General features: G+C 43.5%; 1 protein-coding gene across 1 annotated transcript in view; it reads right to left on the reverse strand.

Annotated features, from left to right (window-relative positions):
• Window positions 1–120: 120 nt before the first annotated feature.
• IQCK (IQ motif containing K) overlaps window positions 121–25,989 on the reverse strand; it is a 120,868-nt gene continuing 94,999 nt past the window's right edge. Inside the window, exon 9 of the mRNA XM_032836177.1 lies at window positions 121–698. Coding sequence (XP_032692068.1) covers window positions 643–698 — 56 coding nt within the window. The 3' untranslated portion in view covers window positions 121–642. The remainder of the gene's footprint in view (window positions 699–25,989) is intronic.

Genomic DNA, 25,989 nt, shown 5'->3' on the forward strand with positions numbered 1-25,989 from the left:
TTAGTCACCAATGAGGAACTTTCTATAGTACTCTGGGGGCTTGACAACCAAAGTCCTTTGTCTGTTTTATAGTATGTTCTATAGTACTCTGGGGGCTTGACAACCGAAGTCCTTTGTCTGGGTGTCTTCAACTGGTTGGATTTGCAGTCAGAGTTAAGAGTCAGTCTCCTCTGCAAGTGGTTGTAGGCAATACGTCCTTTTTATGAAGAGAATACTCACCAGATAAACCTAAAGCCCACGGCAGAGGTTTGGGACTCGAATTTAAGTACCAATCTTTGCCAAGGCAGCCAGAAGTGGTAAACTGGAAACTAAAACACTTCAGCGTCTCTTGGATCTAGAGTTTGTTGTACATTTTAACGGCGGTTGGTGTAGAAGAATATACTGGAAGCACTGAAGAAATAATAATGGATAAAAGAATAAAATTTGGAGATAATGCAGAAAGTTAAGATTCGTACTCTCCTAGGATAAACTGTATGCAGTAAAGCATGTTCGCAACAAATCCTAGCTTGTGCAGAAAAGGTTCTGTATTCACATGTACCAAATCTAGTCGTTAAAAAAAAAATCAACAGAGAGGAAGCATAATTTGTACATTTTCCTCACGTAGGGTCCTTGAAGCTCCAAAGGGAAAAGAGCCCCCAGCAGTTAAGGTGGTGGAGTTGTAGGTTCAATTTCCTCATCGTCCTCCATTTTGCATTTCACTACAAAGAAATGAAAGAGAAAGTCAGAATCAATTTACATACCCAAACAGACTTGTGATTTTGCAAACAGCAAACTCTGATGTGGAGGTCCACGACATCGGAACTCACTGAGCACCTGCTCTGGTTCTGGGGCCACGGACCCACGGGGGAAGAACGCAGGGCCATTGTGTTCCAAGGATGGAATTGAAAGCTTCAAAACCACGTGATGTTTATGGCTATTCTTTTTGTCCCCCAGTTTTATTGAAAAATAATCGACATACACTGCTGTAATAATTTTAAGGCAGATAGCAAGATGGTTTGATTTACATATATGGTCAAACGTTTACTCCAGTGGGGTTCACTGACCCCCATCTTCTCACACAGATCCAGTAACAAGAAGATCTTGTGATGAGAACGCTTGGGATCTACTCTCTTCACGACTTTCCTATGTATCATTCAGGAGTGTTAGCTGCAGTCATTATGTTGTATATTAGAGCCCTAGTGCTGATTTATCATGTAACTGGAGGTTTATATCGTCCCTGGTAACCACAAGTCTGATCTCTTTTCCTGTGAGTTTGGGTTTTGTTTTGTTTTTTTGTTTAGATTCCCCATATAAATGAGATCATACAGTATTTGTCTTTCTTTACCTGACTTTTTTCATTTAGCATAATGCCTTCAAAGTCCATCAAGCTATTCTTAATTTAGTTCAGTAGAAGGTCAAAAGTGTTCTTTGCGGGTCAGGGAAACTAAAGAAAGGAAGTTTTACTGAAGATGATGACAGATTCCAGGCTCTTGACTCAGTCCAATCTGTCACCACTCACCTTGCTCCCCTACCCACCCAAAATTAAAAACTCAGGATAACACTGGGGTGAATGCAAGGTCAGAAGGGAATCTTTTCTAGTCTTTCATGGTCTGGAAAAGAATGTGATCTGGGGGATTTCCTGCATCGGCCAAACAGGAAAGTTGGCAGAACACAGGACAGCACAACTTGTAAGGGAAATTGTCCCAATAGGGAAAAGCCCCATTCCCTAGAAAAATAGGGAAACCAGTCCCCCACAGTGGGGGGAGGGGGAGTCCTTTTAGAAAGACCCTCTCATTTAAAAAAATTGTTTTAAGGTTTTATTTATTTATTTGAGGGAGAGGATGCACTTGCGCAAGTTGGGGGGTGCAGGTAGGGAGAGAGAGAAAATCAGGAATCTCAAGCAGCTTCCGTGCTGAGCACGGAGCCCAAAGCAGGGCTTGATCTCAGGACCCCAAGATCATGACCTAAGCTGAAATCAAGAGTTGGTTACTTAACCAGCTGAGTCACCCAGGCGCCCCCAAGAAAGACCCTCTTGTTTTTAAAAAGCTTTTGTTTCTAGTGTTCCAAGTGCTTGTCCTGGATATTAATGCCTGAAGGTTCTTCTGAGTAAGGTCACGGTCTCTGATCACACACGGGGAGCCGTGTTCTAAGCAGAAAGCATGTTGTTAGCATGTAGGGCACAGGTTTTGATCCAACCAGACCCAAGCATGGACTGAGGTGGGGACACCATCACGGGCAACACAGTTACTTCCTGTTGGATGTGGACTGAAAAACTTTCAGCAGCCCAGGCTAGCACAGCAGTCCTCAAGCTGGGGCTTTCTAAGGGTATTTGGTCATGGTTTATTCAAAGAGAGTCACCCTCCAAGTCCTCAGCTGTGGACAGTGTGGACTTGCGGTTGGTGGGGTTTATATTGATCCCCTTTCCTACCTCTCCTGGTCCTGGCATTGGCAAGTGTGTAAAAAATCCCCAGGTGGCAAACAAGGAGGCAGTCAGTCCACCAGTCTCCTTCCCGTGTTTTCTGTGTTTAATAATTATCAAAAGTTAAAGTGTATTTATTTGGCTTTGTGAATTACTAATGACTTAATAACTCAAACTAGAAAAACTATTTTTAATACTTAGAACCTGTGGTCACTGGAAATTTTAAAGAATTGTTTTGAGTGGGGGTGCCTGGGTGGCTCAGCGGGTGAAGCCTCTGCCTTTGGCTCAGGTCATGGTCTCAGGGTCCTGGGATCGAGCCCTGCATCTGGCACTCTGCTCAGCAGGGAGCCTGCTTCCCCCTCCCCCCTCTGCCTGCCTCTCTGCCTACTTGTGATCTCTCTCTCTGTGTCAAATAAATAAAATCTTTAAAAAAAAAAAGAATTGTTTTGAGTGTATACACCGTTTTTTGTTTCATATACATATGAAAGCTGTCCAAGTAACCACCGTGAAAATCCCATGTGCCTCTAGATCCTACTGATGACAATGGTCCTTCAGAGCCAAGGATGCTCTACGCCTCTGCCGGTGCTTTCCCAGGATCCTGCTGATCCATGATGTGATCCGGATGGGAAAGTTGAGCAACTGAGTGGGGATGGCAGATTCCTGACTTGTAGGCCTTGTCAATTTCCACATTCGATTTTAAGCTATCAGCCTCATCAGAGCTGGGAGGCGGTCTGCTCCACCCGATGGAACAGCTCAGTACAGGGCTGCTCTGGGTCCAGACAGGGAGGTATGCGGGAAAACCTCAGGGGCAAGATGGTGCTCTAGGCAGGGTCAGGGGGAGCAGCACCGTTCCCAGCGTCACTGGGAAGCTGTTAGAAGTGCAAATCCAGGGGCGTCTGGGTGGCTCAGTGGGTTAAAGCCTCTGCCTTCGGCTCAGGTCATGATCTCAGGGTCCTGGGATGGAGCCCTGCATCAGACTCTCTGCTCAGTGGGGAGCCTGCTTCCCCCTCTCTCTCTGCCTGCCTCTCTGCCTACTTGTGATGCCTCTCTCTCTCTCTGTTAAATAAATAAAATCCTTAAAAAAAAAAAAGTGCAAATCCACAGCTCCACCCACACCTAAAGAATCAGCAGCAGTGGAGACCAGCCAGTTGGTGTTGTCAACAAGCCCCCCCAGGGGATGATGGATACATCAGAGTTTGACCCACTGCTGCTGGTTCTCCACCTTGGTTGCATTTAAGAATCACCTGGGCCGCGTCTGAAGCCTATTAGTGCCTGGGTCTCACCCTAGACATTCTGATGTAATTGGTCTGAGGCCCGGGTATTTAACAGTATTCAAAGTTCCCCTATGTTGCTAATGCTCAGTCAGTGTTGAGAAACCCAAACTGGGGTTGGAGTCCCTTAAAAAAAAAAAAAAAAAATGACAGTTCAGAAGAGCCTAGAGTTCCCCTCCATGTCTCAAAATGGAAGCAGTTTGATGACCTCTCTGGCCCACAGTTGGCAGACAGTCGATAGAGGCTCCAGAGAGGGAAGGAAGTCTGCTGGGAAGAATTCAGCCTTTGGGTTTTCTGTTGTTCCTCAGCCCCGCCTGAAGGAAGAATTCACCTGCTCCCCTCTGTCCCGGTATCAACCAATTCCTGCCCATGCCTTGATAACCTCTCTTAGCCACCCATATACTTCGACTTTGCCTGGGGAAAAAGCCCTTATTATCTCTTTCCAATTATTACACAAGCGTCTTGAGAAAGGAGAGCAGAGATTGATGCTAGGACCGCTCCTCCGAACTGAAAAATCAAACACTATCTAGAGTTGATGGACTGGAAATAAAGATGGATGTGGAGCCCCAGGATGGAATCACCTGGGGATATTTGAACGTCTTCAATGCCCACCCTAGCCAGTCAGGTCAGAGTTGCTGGAGTGGGGCCTCTCCACTGGTGTCCCCACCCTGGGGAAGTGGCATTATCCAGTGACACTGAGTATGCACACTCCCCACAATGCAGCGACTGCTCTCCTCCTGCCGTCCCCCGGGGAAACCCTTGCACACACGTCTGCGCCACGTGGATTAAGATGTCCGTGATAGCAGGAAGCTTCAAAGAACCCAAATGTCAATCAGTAGCTGCCTGGATAAATAAATCGTGGTCTGCTTGAATGGCGAGTATACAGCAGGGAACATGAATAAACCACAGCTACACCTGTTGCCTTAGATGAGCTCACCCACGTTGAAGGAAAGGTGGAAGGCGCATATAGTGCGATTCTATTTACAGCAAATCTAAATACCGAGGAGTGCCTCTAAAGATGAGAAAACCTCTGAAAGAGGCAAGAGAACAGGGGTGTCCGGCTGGCTCAGTAGAGCACGTGACTCTTGATCTCAGGGTTGTAAATTTGAGCCCCATGTTGGGTGTAGAAATTACTTAAAAATAAAATCTTTTTTTAAAAATTTTATTAACATTTAATGTACTAAGATTTTATTATTATTTTTTTGACAGAGAGAGAGATCACAAGTAGGCAGGGAGGCAAGCAGAGAGAGAGGGGGAAGCCGGCTCCCTGCTGAGCAGAGAGCCTGATGTAGGGCTCCATCCCAGGACCCTGGGATCATGACTTGAGCCGAAGGCAGAGGCTTAACCCACTGAGCCACCCAAGAGCCCCTAAAAATAAAATCTTAAGAAAATAAAAGGCAAGAGAACAATTAGCCCAAAAGTCAGGATAAGTGGCTTCACTGGGGGAGAAGCTTTAAATGTGTTGACAGTATTCTATTTCCTTAACTGGGATGGTAGTTATACGTGAGTGTTTGCCCCAGAGTTATATGTGCTTTGTGGCCACTATTGTATGAATATTTCCCCCACCCCCAAAAAACAGGTAAAAAGAAATAAAAATGGTATATTACTTGAAATTACAAAGCCAACTAATGAACAGAAAAGAACAATTTAACTGCTTTGGGAGGGTGGAGATGGGGTATAAGTGAACTCGTCCTCATCTGTCATAGCAGGAAATCAGATACTGTCTAAAATCATATCTATCATACCGAAAATCGTAACTATTCAGAGATAAACAGCTAAGAGTTCAAATTTTGCTGTAGCAGAGGGTGGAAAAGGGATGATGCTGGTTATGTCCTTCTGTCCATCCTACACAGTAGTCCTCCCTTATCCTTGGGGGACAGGTTCCAAGACCCCCAGTGAATGCTCATAGCCAGAGATAAGGCAGGGAGATGAGTACTGTCTTTTAACCACGGGAACCATGTGCAGGGATTAAAAGTTAAGAAACAGATAAAAGTCTCCCCTTGGTGGTTTTCTTCCTCATTTTGGCAGAACAGAGCCTTGCACAGGTAGGTCCACAGGTGGGTTGGCAGAACAGAGCCTTGCACAGGTAGGTCCACAGGGAGCTTGGAAGGAGGCAGCAGGGGAGGAGAAGGTATCGATGACTGAATGAAAGAAACTGGTTTCCATTTTAGTTTAGAGACATCATCATGGTTGGCCTCCAACACCAACAGACAGATGCCTCCGTGCCCCTGCACCGTCCTTGTCCCCCTCAGCAGGCTGGTGCACAGCCAGTTCCGGAAGGGCTGGAGAGTGGAAAATCCCAGAGACAGGAGCCAGCCCTTCAGCTTCAATTAAAGGCAGTGTGACAAGAAAGGCTCTGCATACTAATGAGACGTGCTAAGGTTTTCCTCCTCTCAGTCACCCTCCTTCTCTCCTCTTCCAGTCAGTGACCAGGCTGAGAATTCCGGACAGTTGGGAGAGACTGCCTAAGGCTTGAGACACAAGAAATTCAGGGACCAAGGGGTCATCCAGCCTCTCACTCGGGTTGCCCAGATGTGGCCTCAGAATGAAGGATCACCTGGGACAGATCCCTGGGCTGCTCTAGACCTTGAGAATCAGATCCCAGGAGTGAATCCTGGGACTCAATATCCCCCACCTCTGTGCTTTGAGTGATCCCTTTGATGTGACAGGTTTGGGAAAGCGCACTCTATCACTCCGCCAGCACTCAGCACCTGTCTCCCGAGGGCCCAGGTGTGAGATGGTGCTGGGGAGCAAGCAAGACAAGGCCTGCCCAGTGCTTGACATGGAGTCCGAACCTGAGTTAGGCACTCGGTAAACATGACCTATTATTATTTTTAGGGCATAGTCTTGTATCTCCAGGAGCTCACAGTCCAGAGTGGGAAGCAGAAAAATAAACAGGGAATTACAAGAGCCAAGAGATGCGCACACAGCACAGGGAGAAATCATGACCTGAGCTGAAGGCAGACACTTAACGACTGAGCCACCCAGGTGCCCCAAGAAAACTTAAGAAGTATTAATTTGTTATCCAATTAGCCCCCCAGTTTCTAGGATTCAAGGTAAATAATACAAGCAGACACTTCTGTGGCACTGATCGAGCCCTTCACACATATGAAATGATGGTAAGGTAAGTGCCATGATTCTCCCCAGTCTGACAGACAGGGAGACCGAGGCCCACAGGTTACGTGGCTTGCCCGTGGTCACACCATGGGCTCTCTGGCTCCTGCATTCGTGCTCTTAACCCCTGCAAGGTCATGGTCTCACAGTGTCTCTCACCAGTAGATGAAGATTTCCATTCTCAAAGATGCCACAACGAGACTCGCAGACAAAGGTGTTCACTACCGCATTGTCTTGCCACAAAAACAGCCTGGGGACAACCTAAAGGCCCAACAATGATTGGGAATGATTCAATCATTGGGGAATGAAGAGGTGTCTGACAATTTATAAACTTGGTAAAACATATGAAACCACTAAAACAAAGTGATGCTTTTGCCAAGTTTGAAGGAACAGGTAGAAATGTCAAGTGGAATACAGTGAAGCACATTTTCTGTAAATTTTGACGATGCAGATTTTAAATTGCTCAATACCAAAGGTTAACATTGTCTCCAAGGGGGACACCAAGGCTCTGTCTGTTGGTCTGGAAGCCAAACAGGATGATGTTTCTAAAGGGTAAAAGTGGAAACCAGTTTCTTTCACTCATTCTACTCTGCCCCTTTTTTCTCACCTCCCTTTCTAAAAAAATTTTTTTGGAGAACAAATGACTCCTGTTTTACATTTACTCCTGGTTGGGGTTTTCCAAAGTATGTCATTAAAATGGGGGGTTTTTTTGGTGGGTATCTGAGTGCTCAGTTGGTTAAGCAACTGCCTTAGGCTCAGGTCATGATCTGGGAGTCCTGGGATTGAGTCCTGCATCGGGCTCCCAGCTCCATTGGGAGTCTGTTTCTCTCTCTGACCTTCTCCCCCTCATGCTCTCTTTCACGCTCTCTCTCTCTCTCTCTCTCAAATAAATAAATAAAATCTTTAAAAAAATATTTTGGTGGGGGCCGCCTGGGTGGCTCAGTTGGGTAAGCATCAGCCTTTAGCTCAGGTCATGGACTCCAGGTCCTGGGATCCAGCCTATTTCTCCCACTCCTTCAACCCCTCTCCCCCATTTGTGCTGTCTCTCTTAAGTAAATAAATAAAATCTTTAGAAAAAAAAAGTTTTTTAAAGATTTTATTTATTTATTTGACAGATAGAGATCACAAGCAGGCAGAGAGGCAGGCAGAGAGAGAGGAGGAAGCAGGCTCCCTGCTGAGCAGAGAGCCTGATGTGGGGCTCGATCCCAGGACCCTGGGATCATGACCCGAGCCGAAGGCAGAGGCTTTAACCCACTGAGCCTCCCAGGCGCCCCTAGAAAAAAACATTTTTTTAAAGATTTATTTATCTATTTCAGAGAAAGTAAAAGAGAGTGCACCCACGGGTGCACGAGTTGGGGAAGGTGCAGAGGGCAAGGGAAAGCGAGTCTTGAGCACACATGTACTCAGCGTAGAGCCCCACGCAGGGCTTGATCTCACGACCCTGAGATCGCTACCTGAGCTGAAACCAAAAGTCCGACAGCTAACCAGTTTCACCACCCAGGTGCTCCAAGAGGATAATGTATTTAGTGCCTAGTGTCAGGTCTGGCACATAGTGGATACTCAACTAATGTGACTTCTTTTCTCCTACATGGACTGTAGAAATACCAGCTGAAATGCTGCTAGAGAGTTCACTTAGCATTTTTTAAAATTCATAGCATGTCACTCATCTGCAAGTTATTTCTCTTGCAAGTTCACTATCAAAAAGTTAGGAACTTGAAAGTTAGCAGAAACCAGCGTAGATGGCTTGTGTGTGCCCCAAACTCTGCCATGTTGGTCCCAGAAGAACCTCTGCAACCTCTCCCAGAACATGTGTGCTCATTCTGTAAACCTCATTCTGGCAAACGCAGCTATCAGATATCCCAAGAGTATAACTGAATTGAGGAACACAACGGTGTGTCCCAACGGCGGATGATCCCATTAAACAGTGTGCAACATCGTTAGACGTCATGGAAATTAAAGGCATGACGAGATAGCTAGCGCACATCCACCCACCTGGATGGTTACAATGAAAGAGACTCAGCATACCAAGGGTTAGCAGGGACGCAGAGCAACTGGAAAGCTCAGGCACCACTGGTGCGAATGGGAAATGGTGCAACCGCTTTAGAAAAGGACTTGGCAGTATCCTCTAAAATTAAATATTATATATATACTCCCAGACCCATCAATTCCACTCCCAGGTAGTCTAACTGAAGTGAGCCAGAAAACATATACAAAGACATTCATAATAGCAGTATTTTTCATAATAGCCAAAAACTGGGTAAAGCTCAAGTGTTCATCAGTACAGTGAATGGATATACAAGCTGTAATAAGATTCATTAGAAAGAATACTATGCGTCAGTGAAAAAGAGCAAACGACCGTTATGCTCAACAATCCGGCTGAATCTTCCAGACTTAATGCTCGGCAGGCACAAAGGAGTTCACCCTGTGGTTTCCATTTATATGAAGTTTGAGAATAAGCAAAACTCTTCTATGGTTTTAGGAGTCATAATAGAGTTTGCCTTGGGGTTGGGGGCTGCCAACTGGAGAGGGGCATGAGAGAGCCCACAGAGGGGCTGGACATGTCTTTATCTTGATCTGGGTGGTGGTTATGCCAGGGTATATACACATAGAAGTTTACTGAGGACTAGTATATCCTACTGCCTGTGAGTTTCACTTCAATGACAAACTAAACCAAACTAAACTAAACTAAGTTGGAAAATGGGGAGGAAGAGAATAAAGATCTGAGGGCCTTTTAATTCAGAGCCAGGGCCAGAAGTCTTAGGTACCTCATCAGTCCCTAGGGTGGGGAACTTGCGACAGAATATTAACAATATCACATAATTAGTCAAGAAACTTGCATTAATGGAATGCTGGGCATTATGTTCATTTATCATCTCATTCAATCTCCCCGGCCACTCTGGGAGGTAGATGTAATCATTATTTCCATTTTAATAATGAGGAAACTAAGACTCAGACACACTAAGCAACTTGCCCAGGGTCAAAAAGCTAAGTAAATGGTCATGCCAAGATTCTAAACCTGGTCTATCTGAGTTCAAAATCCATGGTCTACACCATCAAGTCATAGCACTACAAAGTAAGAATTGGGGTCCCTGATCCTGACCGAGAATCATCCAATGGAGTTTATAGTCAACTTCCATACTTTCCAATTAAGAAGGCATGGGATATACAATATATATTACCAAGATTTTATTTCTCTTCTGCTTTACTGGACTGACTTTTAAAAATCAGGGTATTCTTCCACTATAAAAACAAAACACAGGCATAATAGAAAATTGGAAGAACACAGAAAAAGTGTAAAAAAAAAAATCAACAAATATAACTCCATGTCCCCCCAGTTGGGGAATAAATGGTGGAAGCCTTTTTGTCTAAAAAGAAATGTATGTTGACATTCAAGGGGTAAAGGTCAGTAGTCTGATTAAGTTTATCTCCCTTTCTTGACAGTATCAGATGCTGTGCTGCATCATTTTAAGGAAAGTTGAGCCTTGGAAGCCACAAGGCACTGGGGAGAATTTAACAGTCTTGAATGGGCAATAATTAAGACTTATTGCTGACTTCTAAACAGTGTTACTTAAGTAAACTCAGTGAAGTCTCCTTGGAGGCAGTGTTTTAAGTGGGGACATTTGGTGCTGGAAGCGACAACGTTGGTTATATTGAGACCGAAACATGGGGATTATCACATTTTGACCCTGAAAAGGATCTAGAGTCCTAGAAAGGGAGATATTTAATAAAAGGCTTGTTTTTTATAAGTGAGGCCCCGATGGGAGAAGGGAACCACCAAGGCAAAACCAGTGACAGAGGCATGGGAGCAGAGTGTAGTTGCTCAAATCACACCTTCTGGAACCAGAATCCTACCATCATTTACCGACTGGGTGACCTGAGCAAGTCTCTGAAGCCCTTGGAAGCCTCAGCTCCTTCCAGGATAATAATAGCTTCCTCTCAGGGCCATGAAGGATCAGATGAGATGACCCATTGCTTGGCACATAGCCAGTGCTCAATAAAATTCTTTTTTGGGGGTGAGATTTTATTTTTTTTATTTGACAGAGAGAGAGAGAGAGAGAGAGAGAGCACAAGCAGGGGGAGTACCAGAGGGAGAGGGAGAAGCAGGCTCCCCGATGAACAGGGAGCTTGATGTGGGGCTCGATTCCAGGACTGTGGGATTATGACCTGAGCCAAAGGCAAATGCTTAACTGCCTGAACCACCCAGGTGCCGCAAAATTCTTTTTTTTAAAAAGATGTTTAAAAGATGATTTTTGAGTAATCTCTACACCCAACGCACAACCCGAGATCAAGAGTTGCCTGTTCTACTGACCAAGCCAGCCAGCACCCCTCAATGACATTGCTTCTTTTTTAAAAAAATATTTTATTTATTTTTTTAAGAGAGCACATACAAGCGGTGGCGGGAAGAGGGAGCAGCAGAGGGAGAAGAAGAAGCAGACTCCCCATGGAGCTGGGAGCCCGATGTGGGACTCCATCCCAGGACCCCAGGATCATGACCTGAGCCAAAGGCAGACACCCAACCAACTGAGCACCCAGGATTCCCTCAATGAAACTATTTCTTAAACATACAAGTAACAGAGTGTCTGTAGAAAAACTGGAAAATATGCTATTTTCGAACAGATATTTAAATGCATTTTCTTTAAGTCTCGTGGGTAAGCTTTATGTGCTATTCGTATGTCTCTATCTGTATAAGCATTTTCTCTCCACATCTCTTTCTGAGGGTGGGTCCATTTAGCTGAATTGCATCAAGACTGGAGTTTCAGCACAGCCGATTACCCCACCACCATCCACTAGGCTGCCTTCAAAATTCAGTGTCTCCAAAAGCCCAGTGAGTCATGGGTGTGAATGAACAGACAAACCCCATCAGCCGCGTCTTGTGACTTTTTTATTTATCTCTGCGTTCTCAGCTGCCGCTGCCAAGACTGAACCTTTAGAAATATCCCAAGCATTTTGAATTAGCCTGGGTATAAACAGTCTCATCCAGTTCAGACTGGTAGAAGCTCCTATACTAAATGTTGCCTTTAAGCGAAAAGGAAACAAATCCTCCAGTTTATTTTTAAGCAGTTCCTTTACAAGTGTAACAATTTAATAACTAATTGAGAAATCATTTCGACCTGTCCTGAGGCACTCGGGTGGTTTTCACTCATAATCTTAGTGCTTGGTCCAGAACCCAGAGCAGACAGGGCTCAAGTCAAGAAACTCCAAGGACTAAGAAACCAAACTTATCAATGTTCAGAAAGGGGTTGGGAATTCACAAACCAAGAGTTTCAGCCACAGGGTTCTTCCTAGTAGGAAGAATACGGAAAAGAAAATGTGAATGTTTCTGACTGCGGATACTGGTGAGAAACATATTTACCTCCAAACAAAACTGCATTTTGGAAAGGATTACTCATAACACCTATGTCATTCTTAACCCATAAATGTCTCCTAAATGCATCTACTTCCGTCCATTCCCACTGCCAACTGGTCACCTAATTTGTCTCCCACTTGCGGCCACATCCGTCTTTCTAGATAGCCCATCTGATACTGCCACTGCTCAGCTAAAACTCTTTAAAGGCTCCCTGCTGCCCTCAGGATCAAGGCCACAGTCTTTAATAGGGTCTGTGAGGCCACTGCTCTCTCCCGGCTGCCCCATCACCCTGCATACTGCTTTTGCCACACAGGCCTTCTTTCGGTCCCCTTCCAGGCTCAAGGTCCTTACATAGGTCTTTTTCTCATCCTGGAAAGCCCTCCCTGGCCCTCACATCTAGTTAATTCCTAGTTTGCTTCTGATCTCAGCCTTGCAGGAACCTAGTCAAATTCCCCAGCTAATCTCTGGTGGCACCCTGAACTTTTCTGAAGCAGTCATCACAGTCTATAATCAAGTACTTGTGTGATTACTGGAAGAGTGTCTGCTTCCCCCACTAGATTTGGGGTTTCCAGGAGAGCAAGGTGCTGGTGTATGGTCTCCATTGTCTCCCCAGCACTTGGAAGTGTCCAGTCCACCCCCAGGGCAGGTTCTCAATCAATCTTTGTTGACTTAATTAAGAAATTGTATGCTAGCTTCCTTCTGTAAGCCCCAACCACCCTCTCTCTCAGCCTCTAGGACACAAAAGGACACACATCTTTCCTGGGAAAAAAATACCCAGACTTTAGTATCAGAGAAGTAAATGTTTGCATTTGGGCTCAGCACTTACTACCAGCACACCTTAGACCCAGTCATTAAGCCTTTTGAAGCTTCTGTTTCCTTGCCTATAGCACTGGATTCTCCATGGATCTTACTGCACAGGTAATCTTAATATTTAAATATATTAACTGAGGTTACATACAAAAATCCACCGAAGAATGACTGACAAAACAAATGCAGCGGGTGCATAATCATAAAGGGTAGTTCTTGGGGCGTCTGGGTGGTTCAGTAGGTTAACCTTCTGCCTTTTGGCTTAGGTTGTGATTTCCGGGTCCCGGAATCAAGCCCCGCATTGGGCTCCCTGCTCAGCGGTGAGTCAGCTTTTCCCTCTTCCTCTCCCTCTGTGATCTCTCTCATTCTTGCTCCCTCACAAATAAATAAATAAAATCTTAAAAAATAAATAAATAAATGGTAGTTCTCATTGTGGTTCAAACTGCTGTGTGCCTGCTTTCCTGGGCTAAACCCCTTTAACCCCTGCTGCCTCTTCAAAGTAATCCAAAGCAACAAAATATATTGGCGGCCTGCTGCTTTCCTTTTTTGCATTCTTTTGTCAGCATCTACTGTGTGTTGGTTGATGCTGGACCTAAAATGGTGAACATGCCAGACAGAGCCATTGCTCTCTTGGAGCTAATCCATGTTTTAATTAAAAGAGAAGTGTTTTTAATATGTAAACAATATCTTCCATAGCTACACAAATGGAATCACACCATCTCATGGCTGTTTTTGAGAAATGATTCTAAGAAACTAATCTGAAATACATACAAAGATTTAGGAATGAAGACATCTATTTGGTGCATGATATTTAAAACACTGGTCTTTGGCTGATGTAGGGAATATTTGATGTCTACTCTTTTTTTTTTTTTTTTAAATATACTCTTCTTAAATTTTTTAAAGTAATCTCTACACCCAGCGTGGAACTCAAACTCAAAACCCCAAGATCAAGAGTTGCTTGTCCCACCAACTGAGCCAGCTGGGCGCCCCTCAGGTCTTCATTATGATTGCAATTCCCAGGCTGATAGGAAAGACGTGAATGTCAGCCTATCACCTCCATTTCAGCTGCATTCTGAAACTTTTAATATAGCTAGCAACAATAACAACAATGATGAAAACAATAATAATAATTATTATTATTATATAGGAGCACTGAGGTGGCTCATTCGGTTAAGCATCTGACTCTTGATCTCAGGGTAGTGAGTTCAAGCCTCATGTTGGGCTCCACACAGGGCATGGAGTCTACTTAAAAAATAAAAACATTGGGCGCCTGGGTGGCTCAGTGGGTTAAGCCGCTGCCTTCGGCTCAGGTCATGATCTCAGGGTCCTGGGATCGAGTCCCGAATCGGGCTCTCTGCTCAGCAGGGAGCCTGCTTCCCTCTCTCTCTCTGCCTGCCTCTCTGTCTACTTGTGATCTCTCTCTGTCAAATAAATAAATAAAATCTTTAAAAAAAAAATAAAAACATTTAAAAAAAGTACTATTTATTGAGTCATATGTGTGCTAGACTTTATATTCTTACATTCCTTTAATCTTCACAAGAACTCTATTATTATTATCTGAATTTTTCAGGTGAGAACATCAAGACTCAGGAAGGTTAGTGGATTTTTTAAGTTGCACATGTAAGATTTGACTCTTATTTGTGCCTCTTCTACTGCTTTTAGGGAAATCATCTCAATGTTTGAATGAAAAGATTGATGTTTTCAATATGTAAGAATATCTTCAATAGCTTCACAAATATTACACTGTTTTAGGAATCAAGGCAGCCATAGGGTCAATATTTACAATGGTGAAGTTCAGAAACAAGTGTCTGGTAGGAAAATAACTAAATTATGTGCTAAGCATATGTAAAGTAAGTTTACAATATAGAAGGATGTTCACAACGTAGAGTTAGGGACACATGAAAATAATTGTTATGGAGTTTGATTTCACTGACGTAAAATTAAAGTTGCATTTTCAAAAACATTGACAATAAAGATGACAACTGGAGATACACAGCTCCCAGAATTGCCAAAAACAGTATTGAAAAAATAAAGAATATTCAAATTTCATGAAGTAAAAACTTATTATAAAGCTACGGCAATGAAGACTATGTGGTCCTAGCATAAGAATAGACATATAGATCAACAGAAAGAATTGAAAGTCCAGAAACCCTTACATTCATGTTCAACCAATTTTCAATAGAAGTGCCAAGATCACTTCAATGGGGAAAGAAGAGTCTGTTTAACAGGTGTTGCTGGGTGCCGGCACAGCCACATGGGAAAGGTTGGAGTTGGACCCTTCCCTTAGGCCATATGCAAAAATCAACTCAAAATGCGTCAAAGACTTAAAGGAAACAACTTGAATCAAGCAACTCTTAGAAAAAATAAATAAATAAATCTCCACGATCTCGGATTGGGCCATGGTTTCCTAGATATGATACCAAGGGCAGAAGCAACAAATGAAAAAATACATGTATGTCATCAAAATTGAAAACTCTTGTGCTTCAAGACACCAAGAAATGAAAAGACGGCCCACAAAACTGCAAAGTATGTGTCTAAAAGGAAACGTGTCTAGAATATACAAGGAACTCTTACAGTTCAACAATAAAATGATAATCCAGTTTTAAAAGGCAAAGTATCTGAATAGGCATTTCTCCAAAAAAGACACACAAATGGCCAATAAGCACATGAAAAGATGCTCAACATCATTAGGCATCGGGGCAACGTAAATCGAACCACAACGGGATACCACTTCACACTCACTAGGATGGCTAGAATCCAACAGACAGATAATAAAGAGTGTTGGCAAGGATGTGCAAAAACTGGAACTCTCATCCATTGCTGGTGGGAATGTAAAATGGTTTAGCCACTCTGAATACAGTCTGGCAGTTCCTCAAAGAGTTGAATCTAGGGTTACCATATGACCCGGCAATTCCACTCTTACATCTATACCCAAAAGAAATGAAATTGCGTGTTCACACAAAACCGGTGCATGAAATGTTCATGGTAGCCCCCAAATGGAAATGAGTCAAATGTCCATCAACCGACGAAGAGATGAATGAGATGTGATATATCCATACCATGGAATGTTACTCAGCCATGTTATGAGCTGATGGTGATCCCCCCTCAAGTGACTGTATTGGAAATAGAGCCTTTAAGGAGGTGATTAAAGTTAATGAGGTCATAAGGGTGGAGCCCTAATCTCATAGAACTGGTACCCTCCTAAGGAGAGGAAGAGATAGAGAGCTCTCCCTCCACTGTGCGAGGCAACAGCTGGGAGGCAGTGTCCACAAGCCTGTAGAAGAGCTCTCACCAGACCCTGCCTGCGTCGTCGGCACCCTGATCTCCAACTGCCTGCCTCCAGTGCCCTGGGAAAATGTCTGTTGTTCAAGCCGGCTAGTCTGCGGTATGTTGTTAAGGCAGCCTAAGCTAACTAATACGAGCCATAAAAAGAAATGAAGTATAGATAAATGCTATGACATGGATGGATCTTGAAAACATTGTGCTGAGTGAAATAAACCAGTCACGAGGGCATCTCTACAGAGACAGGAAGTAAATTATCGGTTGTCTGGGGCTGGGAGGAAGGGGGCTCTTGGCAGTCATGGTTAAGGGTTTCTAGTGACATGATGAAAAGATGCTAAAATTGATCGCAGTCATGGTTGCAAATTCTGTAAAAATACTAAAAGCCACTGTCTTGTACACTTTGAATTGTATGACATATGAATTATATCTCAATAAAGCTGTTTTTAAGAAAGAAAGAGGACCTCTCGAGAGTGGTCATCTCTGGGGTGCCTGGGCTGCTCAGTGGATTAAAGCTTCTGCCTTCAGCTCGGGTCATGATCCCAGGCTGCTGGGATCGAGCCCCGCATTGGACTTTCTGCTTGGTGTGGAGCCTGCTTCCCCCTCTCTCTCTGCCTGCCTCTCTGCTTACTTGTGATTCCTGTCAAATAAATAAATAAAATCTTTAAAAAAAAAATATTGGTCATTTCTGGGTGGTGAGGCTTACAATGACCAACTTTTTTGTTCAATTTTCCACAAAGGGCAATTATTCCTTCTTTTTTTTTTGCAATTAGTACTTTTATAATCAGTTAAGAAGAAAGTTACTTTCAAAAATTCCATGAAAACAAAGGCCAGCAGTATTCTCCTCCCCTCCCAGGCTGATACAACTCACACCTCTGCAAGAGTCAGATACAGCCTAATGACAACTCCCCCTGGACCCGGGTTTGTGTTCTTTTATATACCATCTCGTGTGAGATTCCCAACCTCTGTGTTGTAAACAAGGCAGATGCCTCTTTTCTTTCTGAATGTATTTATATCTTGCTTTTTCCCCAAAATATTTTGAGATAATTCACGACAAAGTATAGTAATAAAAATAGAAAGAAAAAAAAGAAAGAAAACCAAGTCCGAAGAGAAATGAATTCAGATACAGTAGCCCGAAGAGCCAATAAGTCGTCACACAAGAGCTTTAAATTGAACTCTGAGGTTCCTGGCGGACAAGGTAAACAGGGAAAGTTAGGGAAGAAGCAAACCATTTCCACAAGGGAAGCAACATTTTTCCTGGCACCGTGTCCTGGATAACATTTCTCTTATGAGGATTTATTTTTGTAAAAGGATTCGTTGGAGTTTGACCCTAACAACATTTTTATAGAAGATGCCGAATTCCATTTTATACGGCTGTTTTCTAGAGCTACCCTGCTTTTGTAAGACAAAGATACACACTTCTGTTAGCAAAGATATGGCAAATTCAGGTTAAATCTAAGATCGGACGACCTGAGTTTATTTGATCTAATCCAGTGGTTTTCATATTTGCAAACTGCCACCAACAACAAGAAAAACAGTGTACATTGCTTTTATTTATTTATTTATTTATTTATTTTTAGATTTTATTTATTTGACAGACAGAGATTACAAGTAGACAGAGAGGCAGGCAGAGAGAGGAAGGGAAGCAGGCTCCCTGCTGAATAGAGAGCCCAATGTGGGGCTCAAGCCCAGGACCCTGGGATCATGACCTGAGCCAAAGGCAGAGGCTTTAACCCACTGTGCCACCCAGGCACACCTACATTGCTTTTATAGTAGGCAAACACACACACCTGAAACTAAACTTTCACAAATGAACATCCCTTACTATAAGCAATGCATACTAATATTCTCTAAATCTACTCTTTTATTTTTCAAAGATTTTATGCATTTATTTTAGAGAGAGATAGAGAGCACAAACAGGGGGAAGGGCAGAGGGAGAAGGGGAGAGAATCCTAGGCAGACTCCACGCTGAGCTCAGAGCCCCCCACGAGGCTAGATCTCAGGTCCTGAGCCAAAATCAAGAATCAGACACTCAACCGACCGAGCCACCCAGGAGCCCCTACTCTTTTATTTTCTAAATGCTGTGGCAACCCACTAATTGATTTCACCATCCACAGTGGGCAAACAGCTCTAATAAGCTTCAAAAGTGGTATGGTTTACAGTAATCACTGATCATTACTGAGCACCTAACATGTATGATGCATTGGAGTAAGCATGTTACACCCACTGTCTCATACAGGTCCCTTTGGGATCCAGTGAGGGAAGTACTTTTATTATTTCTATCGTACAGATGAAGAAACCATAGAGAGGTTCAATAACTTGCTCAAGGTCACAGAGCCAGTGAGAATCTGCAGGTAGTGTGAGCTCAAGTCTTTTAATTCAAATGACCTCTCAGCTGGACTTTTAGAGGGGTGTTAATTTCATTTCACAGTTAGAAGATGGAAGATCAGAAAGGTTAAGTGCCTTGCTCAAAGACACACAGCTAGGAAGCTTCCAAGCAGGGTTTGAAGGTATATCTTGGGACTCCAAGCCCTAGACTTTTTTTTTTTTCTTTCTTTTTTTTTTTTTTGCCATCATTAGCTAGCTGCTCTCTCTGGACAGCTTCAAACGTCACTTTGAAACCTCTTAAGAGACTAGTCTCTAGAAGCCACGAAAACCAAATGAGGGCAACTCCGATTCACATGGTAACGGGAGGATATTGCACAAGACTCAGCTTCTGCTACCTCCCTCCTACTCGGATGGGACAAAATAAGGCACTTTTAAAAAAGTTTTTTCTAGGGGCACCTGAGTGGCTCGTTTAGTTTGGTGTCTGTCTGTTCAGCTCAATTCACAATCCCAGGGGCTTGGGATTGAGCCCCGCATGGCATGGGTCTCCCTGCTCAGTGGGGAGCCTGCTTCTTCCTCTCCCTCTGCCCTCCCCCTACCCCTCTGCCTGCCCCCCTGCCCCCGTGCTTTCTGGCTCTCTCCATCAAATAAATAAATAACATCTTTTTTAAAAAAGTTTTTTTTATATGCCAAAGTATTAGTAACAGCATTGGTGGGTAGCTTTTTCTGATATCTTGATGCTTTTCTGTATTTTCACCATGAGAATGTATTACTTCGATAAGGGGACAGTTTTTAAATTAGTTTAAAAGGAATCAGCTTGCCCTTCTTAACATTTAGCTTCCATAGCTCTTTACCTTGAACATTTTCCATGTCCTGGACTAATGAGAGTTGAATCTGGAAATTGGCAAGACACTTGAGCTACTCGGATCCTAAATTTAGATCCTAAGGGCGAATACCATGCGTCAACTAGACTGGACTGGCGCTCAGAGGGAGAAGGCGGGACAATTACGCAGGTGGGACCACTGCCCTTTAAACCAGGCTAACAGGCGTAGAGGGACATGTGCTTCTTGCCCTCAGCGACTTAATCAGAGGGTGGATCCTGATGGACTTTGTATGAAACCAAACACCAACAGATTTCTCCCGAGCATTTGAACTCCATAAATAACATCTGTGCATTGCAGCATAACGAAGTGGGGAAGAGGAAGGACTCTGGAATCTGCCAGAGTCCAAGAAGCTGCGTGGCTTTGCTACTTCTTTGCTGTGGGGCCCTCGGTACACTGCTCAACCTCTTTGTGCCTCAGTTTCTTCATCTATAAAACGGAGACCACAGTAGTACCTGCTCCACAGGGCTGCTGTGAGAACAGAGTCCCTATTAAGGAAACACTTCGAAAAGTGTTTACCTCATAGTAAGCAGACAGTGAATATGAACAACCTGTGTTATTATTTTAGAAGACATAATCAAAAAAGGAAAATAATCGCCTGTATTTCTATTTTAGGGGGGAAAAAACCCAGGCAGAAATCAATCAACCCATCAATCTCCAGCATTACTACCACTTAGAAATAATCACCATACCAGGGTGTCTGGCTGGCTCAGTCGGAAAACCATGTGACTCTTGATTTCAGGGTTGTGCGTTTGAACCCCATGTTGGGTGTAGAGATTACTAAAACAAAAAAAAATGTAAAAAATTATCACTATTAACATTTTAGGGTTATATTCTAGTAGACTTTTCTCTTTGTCCCTTTATATATTATGTGTAAGCCTATGCCTTCCCTTTGTCTGCGTGCGGTTGCTTGCTCGCTTGGAAACAGTTCCATTTACTTGTCCTTGGGAGTGCTTACCAAGCTAGATAATTTCGGAAAGGGATTATGAGACACAGATTCATTCATTGATCAACAAATATTTCTTGAGCATCTACCATGTGCTGGGCACCGTTCTAGGTGCTAGGGATAGAGCAGTGAACAAAACAGGAAGGAAAAATAAAAAGTCCCTGCTATTAGCAAATTTATATTGTATGGTTACACAGACAATAAACAAAATAAATCTTAAAAATCTTGGGTGACTCAAAAGAATTAAACACTTGGAAAAATTATAAGTTACATGTATCATGTAGTCAAAGACAATTTGTAAAGGAACTAGTACAGTTAACTACAACGTATATGCAGCCCCTTGTAACACACACAGGAAACATGGCACCCAGCCATCCTGGAGTCAGTTTCCTCCAGATCCTTAGTCACAGCTTGAAGGGCAGCTGTGACTTGTTTCTTTACTCCTGCGAGGCCGCAAAGAAGGGGTGGGCCCCACACCAAGGTCTTGATGCCCACCAGCTACAGCATGTTGTAAGACAAGTCTAGAAACGGTCAACTCTTTTTGAATCGCTCTGTAGAGAACATGTTGGATGGGGACAAGCAGGGCAGAGGGGTGGGGAAGCAAGGGATGGTCAGGAGGGACTCACTAAGGAGGTGACATTAAGCAGAGGTGACATTAAGAGGTGAAAGAGCATCAGCCATGAGGATATTTGGGACCTGAGCCTTCATTTTTTCCTCTCAGCTCCTTTTTAAAAGATTCATTTATTGATTTGAGGGGGGGGATGGGCAGAGGGAGAGAGAGAATCTCAAGCAGACTCCCCACTGAGTGAGGAGCCCAAGGAGGGTCTTGACCTATGACCCTGAGATCATGGCCTGAGGCAAAATCAAGAGTCAGATGCTTAACCCACTGAACCACCCAGGTGTCCCTTTTTCCTCTCAGTTTTTTATGTGGTAAAATATACATAAAATTTACCATCTTAATCATTTTTAGGCATATAGTTCAGTGGTAATAAGTGTCTTCATATTTTTTTTAAATATTTTATTTATTTATTTGACAGAGAGAGAGAGAGAGATCACAAGTAGGCAGAGAGGCAGGCAGAGAGAGAGGGAGAAGCAGGCTCTCTGCTCAGAGATGCGGAGCTCAATCCCAGGACCCCGAGATCATGACCTGAGCCGAGGGCAGAGGCTTAACCCACTTAGCCACCCAGGCGCCCCGTGTCTCCATATTGTTGTGCAACCATCACGACCATTCATACCCACAGCTGTTCTCATCTTGCAAAAACTGAAACCCTGTGCCCATTAGACACGAGTTCCCCATTCTCCCCTCTGCTCAGCCCCTGGCAACCACTGTTCTACTTTCTGTCTCTAGAATTTGACTACTCTACCTCCTATAAGTGGAGTCATATGGTCTTTGTCTTTTTGTGACTGGCTTATTTCACTCAATGCAATGCTGTCAAGATTCATCCATGTTATAGCAGGTGTCAGAACTTCCCTTTCAAAGCAGAATGCTATTTCACTGTATGTATAGACCCCATTTTCCTTATCCATTCATTTACTGATAGACACTTGGGGTGCTTCCACCTTTTGGCTATTGTGAAGAATGCTGCTATGAATTCAGTGCACAAATATTCCTTCAAGATTCTGCTTTCAGTTCTTCTGTGTACATCACCAGAAGTGGAATTGCTGAATCATACGGTGATTCCTTTTTAAATTTTTTAAGGAACCACTTTGGCTATTTTACCATTTTACATTCCTACCAACAATGCATAAGGATCCAATTCTCCATACCCTCACAAACACATATTATCTTTTGGGGGATTTTTTTAAAAAGATTTTATTTATTTATTTGACAGAGATCACAAGTAGGCAGAGAGGCAGGCAGAGAGAGAGAAGAGGAAGCAGGTTCCCTGAGGAGTAGACAGCCAGATGTGGGGCTCGATCCCAGGACCCTAGGATCATGACCTTAGCCGAAGGCAGAGGCTTTAACCCACTGAGCCACCCAGTGGGTTAAAAGCCGCCTTTTGGGGGATTTTTGATAGTATCCATCCTGTTGGGTACGAGGTGGTCTGGGCCTTCATTTTAATTCTTTTTGTAGCACTTTTATTGAAATATGAGTCACATACCACACAATTCACCCATTTAAAGCACACACTCAATGGTTTTCAGTAGAGTCACAGATGTGTGTAATCATCACCACAATCAATTTTACTATTCCTCAGCCCAAAACGAAACCCCATACCCTTTTGTGATTCCCCTCCATTTCCCCAGCCCTTTGTAGCCACTGATCTACTTTCTGTCTCTGTGGATTTGCCTGTCCTGGACATTTCATATAAATGAAATCACATAATATGTGGTCTTTTTGATGTCTGATTCTTTGCACTTTGCATAATGCTTTCAAGGTTCCAGCCATGGTGGAGCAGGCATCCCTCCTTCATTTCTTCTCATAGTGTGGCCTTCATTTCTGTGTTGAATGCCTTTCGAGGTTTTGGAACGCATGAATTCCAGACTTCCCTCAGCCTACCAGTCCACGACTGACTGAAAGGAAGGCTGTGAGAACATCAAGGAAGTATGATGTTGTGGAAACTTCTAAATTTCCTCAGCTATGTGACCAAAGCTGAGTGACTTAACCTCTGAGACACTCTCCTCCCCCCTGAAAAACAGAGGTAATAATAGTTTGTACTAGTTGAATTTATTGTGAAGATTAGAAAATAATATCTGTAAGGTGTCTGGCCCATGGGAGGCATCCAATAAATTGAGTTTTCATGAGGACCACGGATCTTTGCAGACCAGCAAGGTCTGGCAGCTAAGGATATAGGCAACATGTCTCCTGCAGGCCAAGATGCCACACAGCAGGAGCGAGTTCCCATTGCCCTCCCTTTGTTAGCTTCAACTTTCATTCAGAGTCACTGCTGAGTGTGACAGACCCAAATATGGTGGTAAGAAAGGCCCTCAGTCTACAACATACGCTTCCCACTCCTCCAACATATGACCAAACAAAAATCTCCTTTAAACATCCCTGTGCTTTCCCCCCAAACTCTCCTAAATGGCCAAATACCCAATCCATCCTTTTGTCTTCCCCCTTCAACATCTAAACCTCCCAGTTATGCTCTGGCCCTCAACCATCCCGCCCTACTCTCCCCCCAGCAAATGCCCAGAATGTTCACCATCTTACTGCTCTTGCCTCCAGTCTTGAGACCAAACTCCCAAGGCCAATGATCACCACCAAGACAACAGCAAGTTTTCCAAGGTTTGCATCTGCTCAGCAATAGACCTCTTGCCCAGGGGACAGGAGACACTACAGCAAACACCTATTAGATTTCTTGTTTATAGAGACTTCCTAGTTTACTCCTTCCATTTTTCAAAGGAGAAAGCAAAGTCCATCAACCAGGTAAATTGCAGAGGTAGACCAGAAACTCAGATCTCCTGAATTTTAATCCAAATGTAATTGCATTAGTGAGAAGAGCCTCGCAAAGGAAGATTTTGAATCCAAAATCTATCCCTATTGCTGGGATCTTGCAACTAAGCCACAGTATGAAGATTTTGCTGATGTGGTTACAACACATTCTCTACTAAGAATAAACCTGTGTCATCATTTTCTCGGGCCCCTAGCCTGACACATCTTACAAATTTTCCCCCAGGGGATGCTAATCTGCAGCCAGGATGGAGAGCCACTGCTACAGGTAAATTACCTGGAATAAAAATTTTATATATATTTCTTGACGGTTTAAAAAGTATTACCAAAACCAGCAACCAGTTATTGTCCATTCGCTCTGTGCCAGGGGTCTGTTTAACAGCATACAATGGTATTTAATCATATTTGATCCTCACAGGAGGCCCCTGCAATAGGCCCTAATTGTCCCCATTATAACAGACGAGCAAATGTGGACCTTGAGAGGATGAGCAACTGGCCCATGACCTCACTGATGGTAAGGGGCAGGAACACGGTTCTGTCAGATCCCAAGGCCAATAGTCTTTTCCAAGAAAAAAACAACATTTTATTTATGTCTTCATGAGAGAGAGAGAGAGAGAGAGAGAGAGAGAGAGAAAGGCAGAACCAGAGGGAGAAGCAGGTGGGATTCCATCCCAGGACTCTGGGATCACGACCTGAACCAAAGGCAGATGCTTAATTGACTGAGCCACTCAGGCACCCCAAAGCCAATATTCTCTCTCTCTTTTTAAATTAACATATAATGTATTATTTGTTTCAGGGGTAACAGGTCTGTGATTCGTCAGTCCTACACAATGTACAGTGCTCACCACAACACATGCCCTTCCCAATGCCCATCAGCTAGCCACCCCATCCCTCCCATCCCCCTCCACTCCAGCAACCCTCAGTTTGTTTCCTGAGATTAAGAGTTTATTATGGTTTGTCTCCCTCTCTGGTTTCATCTTGTTTCAATTTGTCCTCTCTTCCCTATGATCCTCTGCCTTGTTTCTCAAATTCCACATATCAGTGAGATCATATGATAATTGTCTTTCTCTGATTGACTTATTTTAATTAGCGTAATACCTTCTAGTTCCATCCACATCATTGCAAATGGCAAGATTTCATTTTTGATGGCTGCATAATATTCCATTATATGTATATATATCACATCTTTAATCATTTGTCTGTCGATGGACATCTGGGCTCTTACCATAGTTTGGCTATTGTGGACATTGTTGCTATAAACATTGGGGTGCAGGTGCCCCTTCCCAAGGCCAATATTCTTAATAGCAACATATATTAGCCATCTACAGCGAATCACTTATTGATCATTTCTTGTTATGAGCCAGGCACTATTCCAGTTCATTTAATCCTCCCAAACCTTATAGGGTTGTTCCTCATATCAGTATTTTCACTTTATTGCCATGCAAACTGAGTCAGAGAGAGATTAAGCAACCTGCACAGGGTTACAGCCCTTAATAAGTGGGAAACTTAATCCAATCTGGTTTCAAGAGACTTCCAGAAGTTGGTAGGTTTATCTAGTTCTTACCAAGGCATTCTGCATCTATAGAACTACAAAAAAGAATACTGGATAATCAGATGAAGGAACAAAGCTACGGAAGTTGGAGGAATCCATTTACATATACTTAAATTTGGGATCTTGAACTTGCGGGGCGGACCATTTTAAAAAAGGAAATCGGGGCGCCTGGGTGGCTCAGTGGGTTAAAGTCTCTGCCTTCGCCTCAGGTCGTGATCCCAGGGTCCTGGGATCGAGCCCTGCATCGGGCTCTCTGTTCAGCAGGGAGCCTGCTTCCTCCTCTCTCTGCCTGCCTCTCTGCCTACTTGTGATCTCTGTCTGTCAAATAAATAAATAAATAATCTAAAAAATAAAAAAATAAAAAAAGGAAATCATCTGTTACTTTACTTTTTTTTTTAAAGAATTTTTTTTCTTTTTAAAGATTTTTTTTTTAATTTATTTGACAGATCACAAGTAGGCAGAGAGGCAGGCAGAGAGAGAGAGAGAGGAGGAGGAGGCAGGCTCCCTGCTGAGCAGAGAGCCCGATGAGGGACTCGATCCCAGGACGTGAGATCATGACCTGAGCCGAAGGCAGAGGCTTTAACCACTGAGCTACCCAGGTGCCCCTGTTACTTTACTTTTTAATTTCAGCAGAATAGTAGGGGATCTTTGAGCATTTCTTTCTTCCCTTTTTTTTTT

The sequence above is a fragment of the Lontra canadensis genome, unplaced genomic scaffold (genome assembly GCF_010015895.1).
Source record: "Lontra canadensis isolate GAN:19392208 unplaced genomic scaffold, GSC_riverotter_1.0 scaffold91, whole genome shotgun sequence".
In the NCBI taxonomy this organism is placed as follows: Eukaryota; Metazoa; Chordata; class Mammalia; order Carnivora; family Mustelidae; genus Lontra; species Lontra canadensis.